Genomic DNA, 20,837 nt, shown 5'->3' on the forward strand with positions numbered 1-20,837 from the left:
GATATTATATAGTAATGAACTGTCTATACAGACCTATAAATTCGTCTGTATCAAACAAAATAATACTTTCTACCTGCTCTGCGCTCCCCGCCCCAAAGCACCTTGTCTCTATGTTGATGGGGACAAGGGCCTCTTCCCGGCAACGCTGGGCGGTGTTATTGGGGGTCTGTGGGCAGGGGGCTAATGGGATTCTGGAAGCCCACTTTAACAAGGGGGCCCACAGATCCTGCCCCACACCTCCCTCCCCATGCGAATGAGTATGGGATACATTGTACTCCTACCCATTTACCAAAAAAAAAGTGTCCAAAATAAATAAAAACAGGAGTCATTTTTTATGGTGACACTATGACCAGTGTGGCAGTAATCAGGGACACTGTAATTGGTGTGGCGGCTATTAGGGACAATATGTTTGGTGTGGTGGTGACATAGTACAGGGACAATCAGTGCTGGTATCTATAGAGCCCAGGGCAAACTTGCGAAAAATCGGCCCCATGAGATGTATGAGCATTACATCAGCAACCCCACCCCCCCAAAAAAAACAGGCACTAATCTGCATGCTTACCCCCAAGTCTAAATTACCCCTCCTTCCAGTACAAACTCACTTCCCTGCTGAACGCCCCCTCCCAGCACAAATCTTTGCCCTCTATTCCCCTAGCTCAAATACTCTCTCTTGTCATATGCCCCTAGCACAAATCCCCCCCCCCACAAAAAAAACTGAAAAAAACTAATTCCCCCTTCTAGCATAAATCCACTACCCCTCAAGTTTCCCCTAAAACACAAACCCCTCCACTCCAAATCCTCCCCTTCCAGCTCAACTTTCACTTCCCCACTCCCCCAACCTAGCACAAACCCCCCCCCCGCAAATGTCCCCATTTCCCCATTTCCCCTCCTAAAACAAATACCCCCCAGTCATCCAAACTAGTACAAATCCTACCCCCCCCCCAAAAAATGCATTATTCCCTGCTACCATTTTACTTTTATAGCAAAAATCCCCCAAATTCCCCCTCCTAGCACAAATCATTTTCTCCCATCCCCCTTTCCTACACAAATCCCGCCAAATCACCTTTCTTAGCACCCCTCTCCAAATTTGCCCTCCTAGAACAATTCTTAGCCCCTGCTGCCCCCCAAATCCCCCTTCACAACACAAATCTCCCCCCCCCCAATTTCCTTGTGGTGCCCCCCCCCCCACCTCGTCTAACCGCATCCGTGCTGCTCCTGTCCAGCTACATAGGTGCATTGGCCGGACAGAAGGTGGTTAGTATTGGTAGATCATCTGCATTAATCATAAAGGTATAAAGATATTCATTTCGAATTGAAGTTCGGACGAATTTTTGTTTTTCAGAAATTCGGATGTATTTGAATTTCCGAATTACAATAGTACCGAATTGAAAGAAATCGGAGATAATGAAAAAAATTTGGATGGAATTCTAATTCAAATCAACTGAAATCATTTTAAAATAATTGTTGAATAGTTTTCTAATTTGAATTGTTTTCGAATTCCAATTCAAAAAGTTTTCAAATAGTTTTCAAATTCGAATTGTTTTTAAATTTGAATAGTTTTTTCAAATTTCCAAAGAGAATAAAATAGAATAGAAAATAGAGGAATAGACTAGAAAAAATTGAATAGAATAGCAAAGAATATAATAGAAAAAAAAGAATAGAATAGCCTATAATAGAATAGAAAAGAATAAAATTTAAAAAGAATAAAATAGAATAGAAAGAATATAACCATCTTCTGAAATTCGAATTTCAAATTCGAATAAATTTGAATAGAGACTAATAGAATAGGATAGAATAGAAAAGAATAGAATAGAATAGAATAGAATATAAAATAAAATAATAGAATATATTAGAATAGGAATATGGTTATATTCTTTCTATTTTATTCTATTCTTTTTTATTCTATTTGTTTCTATTAGTTTCTGTTCCATTCTCTTCTGTTCTTTTATTTTCTATTCTATGTTGTTCTGTTTTACTCTATTATATTCTATTCTTTTATTTTCTGTTATATTTTTTTCTATTCTATTCCTTTATTTTTTATTCTATTTTATTCTCTTTGGAAATTTGGAAAACTATTGAAATTCAAAAAGTTTTCGAATTTGAAAACTTTTTCGAATTTGAAAATTATTCAAACTCTAAAACTATTCGAAATTGATTCAAAAACTATTCAAATTGATTTGAATTCTGAAAATTCGAATTGATTCGAATACGAATGAACAAAACTAATTCCGAAAGCGAATTAAACGGGTTAAATGAATTTAACTAAACAAATTTATGTAAATAACCAATTGAAACAAAACAAATTTTTTTTTGTTCTGCATAGGTCTAGTCCCAATTATTAGCAAAATATGATCCTAAATATCAAAATCTCTGTACATTCCCTATCAGGAGCGGAATACCCACTACCCTTATTTTATGATAAACACTTGAACTTTTCATGGGTACCCCCCCCCCCCCAGTGTATTATCAGGCCCTTTGGGTCTTATATGGATATTAAGGGGAACCCCACACCCAAATTAAAAAAAGAAAAGGCGTGGGGCCCCCAGGTCCCATATACTCTGAACAGCAGTATACAGGTGGTCTAAACAAGACAGGGACTGTAGGTTTGTTCTTAAGTTGAATCTGTTTGTAATTTGGAACAGGTAAATTTTTTAAGTCTAGCTCCAGCCAAAAAATCTATTTTTAAGCTTTTTGGATAACATAGGGAAGGTTTATCACCCCTGTAACATTTGTTTTGCTGTCTGTGCCCCTGTTCAGAAGATTTCACCTCACTTTCTGTCCGAATGACAATTGGATTTTGAAAATTTGGGGTTATTAGGGAAACAAGCATTGGTGATAAAGGATTGGTGATAAAGCATCAGTGGAGACACCTTTTTCCCATATTAACTCTTACAGGAGAGAATTTCCCTTCCTAGGGGTAGATTTCCTCTCACTTCCTGTTGTCTCCCTCCGTTTGTAAGTAGGAGTCGTTTGTAAGTTGGATGTTTGAAAGTAGGGGACCGCCTGTATATACTATACGGCCTGCCCTATATACTCTGCAGAAAATTGGGCCTTAGGTGGTGGTGGTACCAGAACACTGTAAGCCCCGACAGTTACCTTGGTGGGCGCTGGAACGGGCCCTGCTGTGAAATATTATATCAAGAATTGTAATTACATGCCCCTGTTGAACAGGGGCAGAAAAATTGGGCCTTTGGTGGTGGTGGTGCCACAACTCTGTAAGCCCTCACAGTTACTCTTGGGGGGTGCTGGAACGGGCCCTGCTGTGAAATATTAGAGAAAATATTGTAATTAAATGCCCCTGTTAAACAGGGGCAGAAAAATTGGGCCTTAGGCAGTGTTGGTGGTGCCACAACACTAACTCCTCACAGATTCTGTTGTTGAGCACAGGAATGAGCCCTGCTGTGAAATATTAGAGAAAATATTGTAATTACATGCCCCTGTTAAACAGGGGCAGAAAAATTGGGCCTTAGATGATGGTGGTGGTGGTGGCACAACACTGTAAAGCCTCACAGATACTCTTGTTGAGTGCAGGAACGAGCCCTGCTGCAAAATATTACAGCAAAATTGTAACTACACACCCCTGTTAAACAAGGGCAGAAAAATTGGGCCTTAGGCACTGGTGGTGGTGCCCTGAAAAAGAAAGGTTCTTAGAAGCTATCAACATGAACATTGAGAAGGACTAGGATAGTCACTAAGCATAACAGGATAGTCACTCAGCATAGGCAGTCATCAAGTGATCTCACATTCATAGAAAAATGAATCGGTTACATCAGCATCAGGTGCTTGGTAGCTGGTGATCCAAGACTGATTAAGGTGAGCCGATCAACTGAGTCTGTGGACAGGTGCACTCTGTGATCGGTTACAAAGCCTCCAGCAGCACTAAATGTGCGTTCAGAGAGAATGCTGGATGCAGGACAGGCCAGTAGCTCAATTGCATATTGTGCAAGCTCTGGCCAGTGATCCATCCTCAAGACCCAGTAACCCTTTGGATTTTTGGTTGGAAAGGTCTCAAAGTCTGCTCTTGCCTCTAGGTATTCCTGCACCATGTAAGTCAGACACTGGCGATGGTTGCTGGAGCCGATCAGACCTTGGGGCTACGGACTAAAGAATTGTCTGAACGTATCGGTCAGATGGCCCCTTCTCCACCGCTCCTTCTGTGACTGACCGAAGCCTCAGCAACACGTTGTCCAGGAGGACCAGGAAATTGTAACCTCCCAGGCTCTGGAAACGCATTGCACAAAACTTTCTGCAAGGCCTCCCGAAGATGTTTCATCCTCTGCTCCCTCTGTGAAGGCTGGATAAGTTCCACAACCTTACCCTTGTAACATGGATCAAGAAGGGTTGCCAGCCAGTAATGATCCCTCTCCTTGATACCACAAATCTGAGGGTCTTTTTGCAGGATCAGGGAGGCCATGCAGAGAAGGTTTGCTGAGGCATTTGATCTGGAGTCCTCTGGGTCACTAAGAATGACATGATCCACAGCCACCTCCTCCCAGCCACATACAAGTCCATGGGTTTCTGGGGAATGAAAACAATCCCCTGAAGACTGCTGTTAATGCTGAGTGCTAGGCTCCACCTCCATGCTGACACAATCCTCATCCTCCTCCTCCTCTTCCTGTGTGATTGGCAGGCAGGAATACTGTCTGGATAAAGGGGGCCTTGAGGGGTAAGGAAGTCCTCCTCTTCCCCCCTCTGTTCTGTCTCAAGTGCCCTGTCCATTATTCCACAAAGCGTGTACTCCAACAGGAAGACAAGAGGGACAGTATCACTGATGCATGCACTGTCACTGCTCACCATCCTCGTGGCCTCCTCAAATGGTAACAGGACAGTGCATGCATCCTTGATCAGTAGCCACTGGTGTGGCGAAAAAAAGCCAAGCTCCTCTGACCCTGTCCTGGTGCCATATTCACACAGGTACTCATTGATGGCCCTCTGCTGCATGTGCAGCTGCTTCAGCATTGCCAATATTGAGTTCCACCTGGTTGGCATGTCACAAATGAGGTGGTTCTTGGGCAGGTTGCATTCCTTTTGAAGGTCAGCCAGCTGAGCACTGGCATTATATGACCGGCGGAAATGCCCACAGACTTTCCTGGCCTGCCTCAGGAGATCCTGTAAGCCCGGGTACCTGCACAAGAACCACTGCACCACCAAATTAAGGACATGAGCCAAACGGAACATGGGTCAAGTGTCCCTGTTGGAGGGCGGAGAGGAGGTTATTGCCTTTGTCGCAAACCACCATTCCTGGCTAAAGCTGGCATGGCCCCTGCAGAGCTGACAGAATCTCAGCCCCAGTGTGGCTCCTGTCCCCTAAGCAGACCAACTCAAGCACTGCATGGCATCTTTTTGCCTGAGTGCTTGCGTAGCCCCTTGAACGCCTACGGAGCACCGCTGGTGGCGGAACAAGCTCCAACATTACTGCACCCTGTCCTGCATCCTTCCCAGCTGCCAGCAGAGTTACCCAGTGCGCCGTGAAAGAAAGGTAACGTCCCTGTTCATGCCTGCTGGACCATGAGTCAGCGGTAATATGCACCTGACCGCCCTGTCCAATGAGGCCAAGACATTGCCTTCCACATGCTGGTAGAGAGCCGGAATGGCCTTCCGTGAAAAGAAATGACGTTTGGGAACCTGCCACTGAGGTACCGCACATTCCACAAATTCACAAAAGGGGACAGAGTCTACCAGCTGAAAAGGCAGCAGTTGGAGTGCTAGCAATTTAGCCAAGCTAGCATTCAGCCCCTGAGCATGTGGATGGCTGGGACAAAATTTCTTTTGACGGTTTAGCAACTGGGATAGGGAAATGCTTGCTACAATTGAATGTTGGTGTAGCGATAGCAGATTGCCTGCAAGTACTTGGCACACCTAATTCTACACCTTCATTCATCTCAGTGCAGGTTTCTGAGAGGGCTGAAGGTATAGTGGGGTTGGAGATCCCAGCTGATGAGGAGCAAGGAGAAGTCCACCTTGTTCTTTGGTGTGGGTCTTTTAAGTACTGTTGCCAACGGACTGCATGGGAGGTCAAATATGTCTGGTCAAGCATGTGGTGCCCAAGCGGCTGCTATTTTGGCCACGCTTGATACGCTTTAGACATATGTTGCAAACAGCAACAGTGCGATCTGCTGCACATGTATCAAAAAAGGCCCACACCAAAGAACTTTTCAAAATACGCGGGGAGTCAGCAGCGCCCTACACATGCGGAGCTCTGTGGTGTGATGCAGTCGGGTGGCTGCCCTTAAGCTGGCCCCTGGAGGGCATCCTGCCTCGGAGATGTGCCTCCTCCTCTCTTCTATCAGGCACCCACGTAGAGTCAGTGACCTCATCATTCCCTCCCTCCTCATCACTGGAGCAAACCTGGCAGCATGCTGCAGCTGGGGGAACATGACTGCCAGTTTCTTGTCCTTCTTGGGCACCCCCTCTCTCTGGGCTCATGTTACTGCCTTCCTCAACCTGGGTACCATCATCGGAGCCTTCAAAACGCTGGGCATCCTCCTGCAGAATGTACCCGACACTGTGGTCGAACAGTTCGGGGGACTCCTCCGTGTATTATGATGGGGCTAGGGAAGGAGTGACTGATGACATTGAGCCGATGGAATAGGCCGCTTTGGTATCTGCATTGGCAGGCAAACTACTCTGAGCCTGGGTGACAGAGGATGAGGAGGATGAGGACAGCTTAGTTATCCACTCTGCCAACTCTTCTGCATGTTGTGGATCAACACGGCCAGCTGCCGAAAAAAAGGACAAGCGTGCCCCACGGCCACCTGCTGAGAATGCACCGTGTCCACGACCAGCACTGTTGGCTGTAGAGACAGAGCCTGCTTGCCCTCTTTTAGTGGCATGTGAGTGTCTGCCTCTCCTTGGTGGCCTTCCAGGCATGCTGTAAAATTTTATTAGCAAAACACCGCCTGAAAAGTTTACTAGAGAAAGTACACCAGGAATGGCCTGCAGTCAGATATAGGCTTGGTTAGACTAGAATGCAGTGAATATATATATATATATATATATATATATATATATATATATATATATATATATGTAGGAGACTATATATATATATATATATATATATATATATATATATAAAATGCACTGCAGATCACTGAATCACCTGCCTGCCTGAAAGTCTATTTGATAAGTTACAGGAATGGCCTGCAGTCAGATATAGCCTTGGCTAGACTGGAATGCAGTGGATATATATATGTAGGAGACTGTGTGTATATATATATATATATATATATATATATATATATACACACATTTAATGCACTGCAGATCACTGAATCACCTGCCTGAAAGTGTATTTGAAAATGTACACCAGGAATGGCCTGCAGTCAGATATAGGCTTTGCTAGACTGGAATGCAGTGGATATATATATGTAGGAGACTGTATATATATATATATATATATATATGTAAAGCACTGCAGATCACTGAATCACCTGCCTGCCTGAAAGTGTATTTGAAAACGTACACCAGGAATGGCCTGCAGTAAGATATAGGCTTTGCTAGACTGGAATGCAGTGGATATATATATGTAGGAAACTGTATATATATTTAATGCACTGCAGATCACTGAATCACCTGCCTGCCTGAAAGTGTATTTGAAAACGTACACCAGGAATGGCCTGCAGTAAGATATAGGCTTTGCTAGACTGGAATGCAGTGGATATATATATGTAGGAAACTGTATATATATTTAATGCACTGCAGATCACTGAATCACCTGCCTGCCTGAAAGTGTATTTGAAAACGTACACCAGGAATGGCCTGCAGTAAGATATAGGCTTTGCTAGACTGGAATGCAGTGGATATATATATGTAGGAAACTGTATATATATTTAATGCACTGCAGATCACTGAATCACCTGCCTGCCTGAAAGTGTATTTGAAAACGTACAACAGGAATGGCCTGCAGTCAGATATAGGCTTGGCTAGACTAGAATGCAGTGGATATATATGTAAAGCACTGCAGATCACTGAATCACCTGCCTGCCTGAAAGTGTATTTGAAAACGTACACCAGGGATGGCCTGCAGTAAGATATAGGCTTTGCTAGACTGGAATGCAGTGGTTATATATATGTAGGAAACTGTATATATATTTAATGCACTGCAGATCACTGAATCACCTGCCTGCCTGAAAGTGTATTTGAAAACGTACAACAGGAATGGCCTGCAGTCAGATATAGGCTTGGCTAGACTAGAATGCAGTGGATATATATGTAAAGCACTGCAGATCACTGAATCACCTGCCTGCCTGAAAGTGTATTTGAAAACGTACACCAGGAATGGCCTGCAGTAAGATATAGGCTTTGCTAGACTGGAATGCAGTGGATATATATATGTAGGAAACTGTATATATATTTAATGCACTGCAGATCACTGAATCACCTGCCTGCCTGAAAGTGTATTTGAAAACGTACACCAGGAATGGCCTGCAGTAAGATATAGGCTTTGCTAGACTGGAATGCAGTGGATATATATATGTAGGAAACTGTATATATATTTAATGCACTGCAGATCACTGAATCACCTGCCTGCCTGAAAGTGTATTTGAAAACGTACAACAGGAATGGCCTGCAGTCAGATATAGGCTTGGCTAGACTAGAATGCAGTGGATATATATGTAAAGCACTGCAGATCACTGAATCACCTGCCTGCCTGAAAGTGTATTTGAAAATGTACACCAGGAATGGCCTCCAGTCAGATATAGGCTTTGCTAGACTGGAATGCAGTGGATATATATATATATGTAGGAGACTGTGTATATATATATATATATATATATATATATATTTAATGCACTGCAGATCACTGAATCACCTGCCTGCCTGAAAGTGTATTTGAAAACGTACAACAGGAATGGCCTGCAGTCAGATATAGGCTTGGCTAGACTAGAATGCAGTGGATATATATGTAAAGCACTGCAGATCACTGAATCACCTGCCTGCCTGAAAGTGTATTTGAAAATGTACACCAGGAATGGCCTGCAGTAAGATATAGGCTTTGCTAGACTGGAATGCAGTGGATATATATGTAGGAAACTGTATATATATTTAATGCACTGCAGATCACTGAATCACCTGCCTGCCTGAAAGTGTATTTGAAAACGTACACCAGGAATGGCCTGCAGTAAGATATAGGCTTTGCTAGACTGGAATGCAGTGGATATATATATGTAGGAAACTGTATATATATTTAATGCACTGCAGATCACTGAATCACCTGCCTGCCTGAAAGTGTATTTGAAAACGTACAACAGGAATGGCCTGCAGTCAGATATAGGCTTGGCTAGACTAGAATGCAGTGGATATATATGTAAAGCACTGCAGATCACTGAATCACCTGCCTGCCTGAAAGTGTATTTGAAAACGTACACCAGGAATGGCCTGCAGTCAGATATAGGCTTTGCTAGACTGGAATGCAGTGGATATATATATGTAGGAGACTGTATATGTATATATATATATATATATATATATATATATATATATATATATATATATATATATATATAATGCACTGCAGATCACTGAATCACCTGCCTGTCTGCCTGCCTGAAAGTGTATTTGAAAACGTACAACAGGAATGGCCTGCAGTCAGATATAGGCTTGGCTAGACTAGAATGCAGTGGATATATATATATATGTAGGAGACATACACATATATATATATATATATATATATATATTTTATGCACTGCAGATCACTGAATCACCTGCCTTCCTGACAGTATATTAGAAAAAGTACACCAGGAACAGACTGCAGTGAGATCTAGCTAAAATGGATACAGTGGATATATATATATATATATATATATATATATATATATCTATATCTATATCTATATAGAGATATATATATATATATACACACACACACACACATACGAGACTGACTGTATATATGTATATATATATATATATATATATATATTAAATACACTGCAGCTAACTGAATCGCCTGTCTACTCAATCTAAATGAAATGACACTCTGTCTCGGTCAAAGCCAGCAACACACTACACAGGGCCGACGTGCAGGCGGCCTTATATAGTGTGGGGCGTGGACTTAACCCCCTGAGCCATAATTTTCCAAAAGCACCCTGCCTTTGGCCAACTATGGCTCTCTTTGCTGATGACGCTGTGATTGGCCAAAGCATGCGGGTCATAGTGCATGCTTGTCCAATCAGACAGCAATGCACTGTGATGTCGCAGTGCATTATGGGGCGTGGCGCGCCGCTCAAATTTGGCGCGAATGCCCCATAATGTTCTTATTTCAACGAACGCTCGAACAGCCAACGTTCGGGTCGAACTCATGTTAGAGTTGAACTTATGTTCGACCCGAACATAAAGCTCATCCCTACTAGCCATGAACAGGAGGAAATGAAGGTAAAATTAGAGAGAATGTGCAAAATAAAAACTAATATGTGGCAAACATGGATTGTTTTATTAAAGATGAATTGATTGCACATAAAAACTCAGGTAGCTCTATAATATTAGGATTTTCTCTGCTATCCGTTGATTTATCATGGACACATGAGATGTTGGCCACCATCCACAAGCAATGCTTCTCCAGTGATAAAAGAAGCTGCATCCGATGCCAGGAAAGCGATTGTTCGGGCAACTTCCTCTACTGTGCCAGGCCGTCCCACGGCATTCATTTCCTTTGTGCGCTTCAGGAACTGGAAGAGAGAAGGAGCTGAGAGATAAATGCCAAGACACGAGGAGAGACGGGAGCTGAGAGATCAATGCCAAGACATGGAAAGAGATAAAAGATAAGCGTTCAATGCCAAGACACAAGAAGAGAAGGAGCTGAGAGGTCAATACCAAGACATGAGGAAAGAAGGAGCAGAGAGGTCAATACCAAGACACTAGGAGAGAAGAAGTGGAGAGATTAATACCAATACACCAGGAGAGAAGAATATGGGAGATCAATGCCAAGACACAAGGAGAAGAAGAAGCCGAGAGATCAGTGCTAGGACACAAGGAGAGCGGTAACTGAGAGATCAGTGCTAAGACATGAGGAGAGCAGGAACTGAGAGATAAGTTCCAAGACATGAGGAGAGAAGGAGCTGAGAGATCAATGCCAAGACATGGAAAGAGATAAAATATAAGAGTTCAATGCCAAGACACAAGAAGAGAAGGAGCTGAGGAGGTCAATACCGAGACTTGAGGAAAGAAGGAGCTGAGTGAACAATACCAAGACACTGGGAGAGAAGAAGTTGAGAGATTAATACCAATACATGAGGAGAGAAGAATATGGGAGATCAATGCCAAGACACAAGGAGAAGAAAAAGCTGAGAGTTCAGTGCTAGGACACAAGGAGAGAAGTAACTGAGAGATCAGTCCTAAGACATGAGGAGAGCAGGAACTGAGAGGTCGGTGCGAAGACATGAGGAGACAAGTAACTGAGAGATCGGTGCTAAGACATGAGGAGAGAAGGGGCAGAAAGATCAGTGCTAAGACTCAAGGCGTGAAGTAGCTGAAAGATCAATGCCAAGACATGAGGAGAAAGGGAGCTGAGAGTTCAATACCAAGAAACTAGGATCAATACCAACACACAAGGAAAGAAGCTGAGAGATCAATACCAATACATAAGGAGAAGAATATGGGAGATCAATGCCAAGACATAAGAAGAAGGAGGAGCTGAAAGATCAGTGCTAAGACACAAGAAGAGAAGTAACTGAGAGATCAGTGCTAAGACACAAGAAGAGAAGTAACTGAGAGATCAGTGTCAAAACACAAGAAAAGCGGAAACTGAGAAATCAGTGCTAAGACATGAGGAGAGAAGGGGATAGAGAGGTCAGTGCTAAGATTTAAGGAGAGAAGTAGCTGGGAGATCAGTGTCAAGACATCAGGAGAAAGGGAGCTGAGAGATCAATACCAAGAAATGAGGAGAGAAGAAGATGGACAAAACAAAACGAGAATGAGCTGTGAGAACAATACCAAGACACTAGGAAAGAAGGAGCTGGGAGATCAATGTGAGGACACAAGGAAATAGGATGCTGGGAGATCAATACCAATACGTGAAGAGAGAAAAAGATGAGAGATCAATACCAAGCCATAAGGAGAAGAAGTAGCTGATTATTCATTCAATGTCAAGGCATGAGGAGAGAAGTTGCTGAGAGAACAATACCAAATGAGCAGAGAAAAAGATGAAAGATCAATACCAAGACATAAGAAGACGAAAGAGCTGAGATCAATACCAAGACATAAAGAGAGAAGGAGCTGGGAGATTCATGCCAAGACACAAACAGAGATGGAGCTGAAAGACCATTACCAAGACACAAGGAGAGATGGAGCTGAGAGATCAATGTGAGGGCACAAGGAAAGAATAAGCTGAGAGATCAACACCAAAACTGTACACGAGGAGAGAAGAAGATGAGAGATTAATGCCAAGACATGAGGAGAGAAGAGGCAGAGAGATCAACGACAACACATTAGCAAAGAAATAGCTGAGAAATCAATGCCAAGACAATAGGAGAAAAAAAGAGCTGAGAGATCAGAACCAAGAAACAAGGGGAGAAGTAGCTGAGAGATCAATGCCAAGACACGAGGAGAGCAGGAGCTGAGGGATCAATGCCAATAAATACAAATCAAAACAAATATTTTTTGTTAGCACATCATTAAATGTATTTTTATACATACTGCACAAGAACTGCACAACTCCTTAGATTTTACCTGATATCAGAGCTCAGACTGAAGAAGGCACAAGACGCCAATCAGTTATGCTATATTGCTAACAAGGTTCATGCTGAGAAATGAGCTCATCAGTCTGCCACTTCTCACCCCACTTTTAAGTTACAGGCTGGGGGAGATACAAGACCTGTAAGTGGGCCCCGTATACTGTATGTGTATGTATTTCATCAGTGTATTTAGCGGTTTGCCTGGAGTTCAGCGATAATGATGAAGACTCCGGGAGTATTATTTGGCCTCAGATGAGAAATGTACATCTAGAATGTCCTAGTTAAATTTTGCTGAGCCCTTTTGTTGAGGCATTTGGGGAAACTCTAGAAATAAAAAATGGAATTTGTGACCCAAGGGCTTCAAAATGCTACATTATATAAAAACATAAGACAGACCATATAAATCAGGATGACAGCCCTGGATCCCAAGTCTTTAACAGCAGGTCCTATATTTCTATTATAACAGGTTCTCTTTAATTTCCCAACCAGACAGAAAGAACAAGACACAATTATGATTGTTTTTAGAAGCTGGAGGCCACGTTCACCAACATAGAGCGGCAAATGATTCGCTCCACAGTCATGTGTACAGCCTCCATATTGCTCAGTACTCTTTGTTGGACCCCAGACCTTGTCTATATGGAAACCTAAAAATACCCAGACATGATACAGGTAGTGATAGTATGCTCCCCATAGTCTGGCTAGAAAAATAAATCTTGGGTATCTCAATAGTCATACACAGGGCAAGCTCCTCCAACTACATACCTCCTGGTACTGCTCTTCACTCATTCCGGCCCGCTTGTGAACTTCAGTTACAATCACCCCCGGACTGGAAAAGAAGCACAGACATTGTCAGCTGGAGCATATGGAGAAGAATGACCACCCTGTAATTTCACCTTCCTTTTTTTCGATATGTAGCATAAAGTTTTAGCTAACTGATGCAAACAATAACCACAAATCTTGCTCAGTATTTAAAAACTGGTTTACCTGATTTTATCATGTCACTATACATATAATAAGGATATTTTACTAATGTATGCATCCTCTTTTGGACACTTTCATTCTGATCTGATGTCAAGGGTCAGGCTATGTGTTAACACTGTTAGGCCTCATTAAGAGGGCAACAGTGTCAGAAACCCATGAAATCAGGCCGAGACAGAAGTACAGTTAAATCACATTGTTTAAATAATAAAAGTAAAAAGAACAAACGTAGTCAAAACATAGCCAAAGTTCAGTAACCAGAATGGATAGTCAGCCAAGCCAGAAGTCAGGGATCAGTGTAGTGGAACAGCAAGCAGGATCTGGAGCCAGAAGGAATGTCAGCAAAGCAAGTCTTGAACAGGATCACCGGAGATAGTTCCCGTGATGTTGACCAAGGAGAAGGCAGAGCTCCTCTGGACTGGACGGCTTAAGTAGGCAGGACATCATCAACAGGTGAGTAACTGTGGAGAGATAGAAGCTGGCAATTAGCCAACAGCTGAGTGGCCAGCTCAGAGAAGGAAGGGCTAAGCCCAGCCCTGACAAGCAGCCCTCGATATCCCTCTGAAAACTGACCCACAGTGGAACATTTTTCAGGGGGTGGTTGACAAGTGACTGGGGGGGCAATTTATTGTTTGCAGCATGGCCTTACACACTTGAATGGGTCACGTTCGGCAGAGGTATAGCCCACCAAATACAACAGGGGATTTTGGCGTGACTGCGAAGGTGTGCAGTCATGAGCAGCTGCACGTCCTTCTTCAGTACGCAGTCCAACTGCACCTGCATGATTATTGCACAGGTGTGCCTTATGCCGCGTACACATGAGTGGACTTTACGGCAGACTTGGTCTGGCGGACCGGAGTCCGTCGGATATTTCGATCTAGTGTGGGATCCAGCGGACTTTTTTCCCAAAAGTTTGATGGACATAGAAATGAAACATGTTTCAAATCTTTCCGACGGACTCGAGTCCGGTCGAAAAGTCCGCTCATCTGTATGCTAGTCCGACGGACAAAAACCAACGCTAGGGCAGCTATTTGCTACTGGCTATGAACTTCTATGTTTTAGTCCAATCGTACGTCATCAGGTACTAATCCGTCGGACTTTGGTTGATCGTGTGTAGGCAAGTCTGTTCATTCGGAAAGTCCATCGAAAAGTCAGCCAGACCTAGTACGTCGAAAAGTCTGCCCGTGTGTACAGGGCATTAGGCTGGTCACAATAAAAGGCCACTCTAAAATGTGCAGTTTTACTGTATTGGAGGGGTCCGGGGGGGGGGGGGGGGGGGGGCGAAAACCAGTCAGTATCTGGTGTGACCACTATTTGCCTCACGTAGTGCAGCACAACTCCTTGGCATAGAGTTGATCAGGTTGTTGATTGTGGGCTGTGGAATGTTGGTCCATTGCTCTTCAATGGCTGTGCGAAGTTGCTGGATATTGGCAGGAACTGGAACACGCTGTCGTATATGCCGATCCAGAGCATCCCAAACATGCTCAATGGGTGACATGTCCGGTGAGTATGCTGGCCATACAAGAACTGGGATGTTTTCAGCTTCCAGGAATTGTGTACAGATCCTTGCACCATGGGGCCGGGCATTATCATGCTGTGACATGAGGTGATGGTCGTGGATGAATGGCACAACAATGGGCCTCAGGATCTCATCACGGTATCTCTGTGCATTCAAAATGCCATCAATAAAATTTGTTCATTGTCCATAGCATACGCCTGCCCATACCATAACCCCACTGCCACCATGGGCCACTCCATCCACAACGTTGACATCAGCAAACCCCTTACCCACATGACACCATACACGCTGTCTGCCATCTGCTCTCTACAGTGGAAACCGGGATTCATCCGTGAAGAGAACACCTCTCCAAAGTGCCAGACGCCATTGAATGTGAGCATTTGCCCACTCATGTTATGGCGATGAACTGCAGTCAGGTGGAGACCCCTGATGAGGACGACGAGCATGCAGATGAGCTTCCCTGAGATGGTTTCTGACAGTTTGTGCAGAATTTCTTGGGTTATGCAAACCGATTGTTGCAGAAGATGTCCGGGTGGCTGGTCTCAGATGATCTTGGAGGTGAAGATGCTGGATGTGGAGGTCCTGGGCTGGTGTGATTACATGTGGTCTGCGGTTGTGAGGTTGGTTGGATTTACTGCCAAATTCTCTGAAACACCTTTGGAGACGGCTTATGGTAGAGAAATGAACATTCAATTCAAGGGCAACAGCTCGGGTGGACATTCCTGCAGTCAGCATGCCAATTGCATGCTCCCTCAAAACCTGCGACATCTGTGGCATTGTGCTGTGTGATAAAACTGCACATTTTATAGTGGCTAGCCTAAGGCACACCTGTGCAATAATCATGCTGTCTAATCAGCATCTGGATATGCCACACCTGTGAGGTGGATGGATTATCTCGGCAAAGGAGAAGTACTCACTAACACAGATTTGTGGACATGACAATTTTTTGAGTATAGCCTCATATATTAATAAATAATATGTGATATGAAAGTGCCATCATCCAAGTTGATATGTAAAAAATTGGAGAGGTGGAAATGTGGGGGCAGTTGCTGACGCTGACCAGTACACATGACCACCTGAAGTGATTAATGGACTATCTCGGTACTGATACAATGACAAATTAATTGTGAATAAAAGACACATTTTAATACATATAAAAAAACACACCACAAATAACTAGCTACTAAGGGGTTCCTCCTTAGAGTTTCTGTTGGAGTGGAGTATGAGTTGTTTCCTCTACCGGTTTCGCGGCATAAACCGCTTCTTCAGGGGAAATGATCTGTGGGGCAGATAATACATTTAGACATTTAGGCATAATTACAATGCAAAATAGATTTTAACAACACATTACATTCAATGTTAAGTTAGGAAGACCTGCTGACACATTTGGACGAAACCAACTAGCGACAGGACCTGACAAATTCCCCCCACAGCGGACAAGGGGGATTGTAAATGACAGTCTCTAATTAAAAGGTAATAATAAGGTTAGAATATACATGAGTTTTCTACAGAAGGTGATGTGGTAAGGTGACCAAACCAGTGCTACCGTGGGACCAATTGGGGAGGGTCCCACGGTAGCACTGGTTTGGTCCCCTTACCACATCACCTTCTGTAGAAAACTCATGTATATTCTAACCTTATTATTACCTTTTAATTAGAGACTGTCATTTACAATCCCCCTTGTCCGCTGTGGGGGGAATTTGTCGGGTCCTGTCGCTAGTTGGTTTCATCCAAATGTGTCAGCGGGTCTTCCTAACTTAACATTGAATGTAATGTGTTGTTAAAATCTATTTTGCTTTGTAATTATTCCTAAATGTCTAAATGTATTATCTGCCCCATAGACCATTCCTCCTGAAGAAGCGGTTTATGCCGTTAAACCGGTAGAGGAAACAACTCATACTCCACTCCAACAGAAACTCTACGGTGGAACCCCTTAGTAGCTAGTTATTTGTGGTGTATTTTTTAATACCTTTGTATGTTTTTTTTATATGTATTAAAATGTGTCTTTTATTCACAATTAATTTGTCATTGTATCAGTACCGAGACAGTCCATTAACAGGGGCGGATTAGCCACAAGGCCACCGAGGCCAGGCCTCGGGGCGGCAGTGGTGTAGGGGCGGCGCCGCTCCTGCAGCGACTTCGCGGCCGCCCCCCCTTTCGTGCTGCCCATTAACGTCTATTATGGGCACCAGTGCCCATAGAAAAGATGGCCGCGAGCCGACCACGCAACTGCGCATGCGCCGTTCCGAAGCCGGCCGGGCTCGGGAAAGCTCGTAAGCGCTCGGCCAGGCGGCGCATGCGCAGTAGCGTGATTGCGCTGCCCGGCGCCATTTTTAAAAAAATTGAGAGTACAGTAGCAAGTAGTGTCAGCGGTGCGGCGGCGTGGGAGAAAGATGACATCTCTCATTGCCCGCACCACTATTCCGCCCTCCTCCTTCTGATGGCAGGCAGCATGACAACATTGGCAAGGAACATCCCCATCTGGTGGCAAGTGACATTCCCATCTGGTGGCAGCGTGGCAAGTGACATCCCCATCTGGTGGCAGGCAGCGTGGCAAGTGACATCCCCATCTGGTGGCAGGCAGCGTGGCAAGTGACATCCCCATCTGGTGGCAGGCAGCGTGGCAAGTGACATCCCCATCTGGTGGCAGGCAGCGTGGCAAGTGACATCCCCATCTGGTGGCAGGCAGCGTGGCAAGTGACATCCCCATCTGGTGGCAGGCAGCGTGGCAAGTGACATCCCCATCTGGTGGCAGGCAGCGTGGCAAGTGACATCCCCATCTGGTGGCAGGCAGCGTCGCAAGTGACATCCCCATCTGGTGGCAGGCAGCGTGGCAAGTGACATCCCCATCTGGTGGCAGGCAGCGTGGCAAGTGACATCCCCATCTGGTGGCAGGCAGCGTCGCAAGTGACATCCCCATCTGGTGGCAGGCAGCGTGGCAAGTGACATCCCCATCTGGTGGCAGGCATAGTGGCAAGTGACATCCCCATCTGGTGGCAGGCATAGTGGCAAGTGACATCCCCATCTGGTGGCAGGTATAGTGGCAAGTGACATCCCCATCTGGTGGCAGGCAGCGTGGCAAGTGACATCCCCATCTGGTGGCAGGCAGCGTGGCAAGTGACATCCCCATCTGGTGGCAGGCAGCGTGGCAAGTGACATCCCCATCTGGTGGCAGGCAGCGTGGCAAGTGACATCCCCATCTGGTGGCAGGCAGCGTGGCAAGTGACATCCCCATCTGGTGGCAGGCAGCGTGGCAAGTGACATCCCCATCTGGTGGCAGGCATAGTGGCAAGTGACATCCCCATCTGGTGGCAGGCAGCGTGGCAAGTGACATCCCCATCTGGTGGCAGGCATAGTGGCAAGTGACAAGAGATGGTGGCAAGTGACACGCTCAGGGCTCCCAATGATTCTGCATTATGGTGAGTTGAACTATTTTAGTTTATATTACAATGTAATGATAGAAGTAATGTGTTTCAATCATCCTGACACCATAACAACCATGGTGCCGGAGATGATTGAAGCACTAACACCAACTATTGCCTTGAAAAATTGCCTGTGAAAAATCCTTACCCCTCGCGCGCTTACCCTGAAGTATTTTTAGTCTGTACAATTAAAGCCAGTTATTTTCAGTGTTCTCGTGTATGGAGATATGTTTTTAATTGATCTATTGTAGAAGTCATCGATAAAGGACGTGGTGTGTGTGTTTATGTGTGTGTGTGTGTGGGGGGGGGCGGCATTGAAGGACCCGGCCTTGGGGCGGCAAAGGGAGTAAATCCGGGCCTGTCCATTAATCACTTCAGGTGGTCATGTGTACTGGTCAGCGTCAGCAACTGCCCCCACATTTCCACCTCTCCAATTTTTTACAGATTTGTGAACAATATTCGAGAGAAATTGGCCTTTTGTGTACATAGAAAAAGTCGTAGATCTTTGAGTTCAGCTCATGATAAATAGGGCCAAACACAAAAGTGTTGTGTTTATAATTTTGCTCAGTATATATTTATATACATATACACTCACCGGACACTTTATCAGGTACACCTGCTCAATTGCTCAGTAACAAAAATTGCTAATCGGCCAATCATATGGCAGCAACTTAATGCATTTAGGCGTCTAGACGTGGGGAAGACTACTTGCTGCAGTTCAAACTGAGCATCAGAATGGGGAAGAAAGGGGATTTAGGTGACTTTGAACGTGGCATGGTTGTTGGTGGCAGACGGGCTGGTCTGAGTCTGAGTATTTCTGGGATTTTCACGCACAACCATCTGTCGGGGTTTACAAAGAATAGTCCAAAAAAGGAGAAAATATCCAGTGATCGGCAGTTGTGTGGAGGAAAATTCTTGTTGATGTCAGAGGAGAATGGGCAGACTGGTTCCAGGTGATAGAAAGGCAACAGTAACTCAAATAACCACTCGTTACATCCAAGGTATGCAGAATACCATCTCTGAAGACACAACACATTGAACCTTAAAGCAAATGGGCTACAGCAGCAGATGACAGCACCGGGTGCCACCCCTGTCTGCTAAGGACAGGAAACTGAGTCTACAATTGGCACAGAATCACCAAAATTGGATAATAGAAGATTGAAAAAACATTTCCTGGTCTAATGAGTCTGTATTTCAGCTGCGACATTCAGATGGTGGGGTCAGAATTTGGCACATGGATCCCTCCTGCCTTGTATCACCATTTCAGGCTGGTGGTGGGGGTGTAATGGTGTGGGGGATGGGCAATCACCGGTTCAGGCTGGTGGTGGGGGTGTAATAGTGTGGGGGATATTTTCTCTGCACGCTTTAGGCCCCTTAGTACCAATTGAGCATGGTTTAATCACCACGGCCTACCTGAGTATTGTTGGTGACCATGTCCATCCCTTTATGACTACAGTGTACCCATCTTCTGATGGCTCCTTCCAGCAGGATAATGCACCATGTCACAAAGCTCCAATCATCTCACCACTGGACAATGAGGTCACTGTACTCCAATGGCCTCCACACTCACCACATCTCACCCAATAGGGCACCTTTGGGATGTGGTGGAACAGGAAATTGGCATCATGGATGTGCAGCCGACAAATCTGCAGCTATCATGTCAATATGGAACAAAATCTCTGAGAACTACCTTAGTTCTTCGTGGCATAGATTCCACACAGTACATATAGTCAGATTTTGGCAATTCTACTCACCAAACGGCATTGACTCGGACCTGCTTACTGGCCAACTCTAGAGAAAAACAAAAACACAGTGAATGTGATTTTAATGGAAGACTTTTACTAAACAAATGTACACTGTGTTCTACATTATGTCCCATTGTATACAGTTTTCTTAATCAAATATTGTTTTATTTAGTTGTATAGTTTGTTACGTGGAGATCCTGCCATCTACAGCACTTCCTATTCCAGGCTGACCACACTAAGCTGCTGACTCTCAATTAGCAACAACGTTGTCAGCTTCCTGTTCTGGCTATTTCAGTTGGCAGTTGGGGTGCTTAAAGGGGTTGTAAACCCTTGTGTTTTTTTCACCTCAATGCATCCTCTTTAAGAGCTATGGGCGGAAGTGACGTTTTGACGTCACTTCCGCCCTGCAATGGTATGGAGACGGGTGGGGGCCATCTTCCCCTCACTCAGCTCCATACCCAACGGGGAAGAGGCCCCCGATCGCCTCCGCCGCTAC

The 20,837-nt window shown here is 44.5% G+C and overlaps 1 protein-coding gene across 5 annotated transcripts in view; it reads right to left on the reverse strand.

Moving 5' to 3' along the window:
• LOC141148171 (3-oxoacyl-[acyl-carrier-protein] reductase FabG-like) overlaps positions 1-20,837 on the reverse strand; it is a 59,118-nt gene that overhangs the window by 20,695 nt on the left and 17,586 nt on the right. For 3 of the 5 annotated variants that reach the window (XM_073635361.1, XM_073635362.1, XM_073635363.1), the window contains 3 exons: positions 20,351-20,387; positions 13,440-13,503; positions 10,430-10,673 (listed from right to left, as the gene is read on the reverse strand). The exons of 1 other annotated variant lie outside the window; for it this stretch is intronic. In XM_073635361.1, the coding sequence (XP_073491462.1) occupies positions 10,518-10,673; positions 13,440-13,503; positions 20,351-20,387 (257 nt within the window). In that variant the 3' untranslated portion in view covers positions 10,430-10,517. Of the gene's footprint in view, positions 1-10,429; positions 10,674-13,439; positions 13,504-20,350; positions 20,388-20,837 lie in introns of those variants that run through there. One more of the 5 variants, XM_073635360.1, reaches the window with a different exon arrangement.

Source organism: Aquarana catesbeiana, linkage group LG06, assembly GCF_042186555.1.
Source record: "Aquarana catesbeiana isolate 2022-GZ linkage group LG06, ASM4218655v1, whole genome shotgun sequence".
Lineage (NCBI taxonomy): Eukaryota > Metazoa > Chordata > Amphibia > Anura > Ranidae > Aquarana > Aquarana catesbeiana.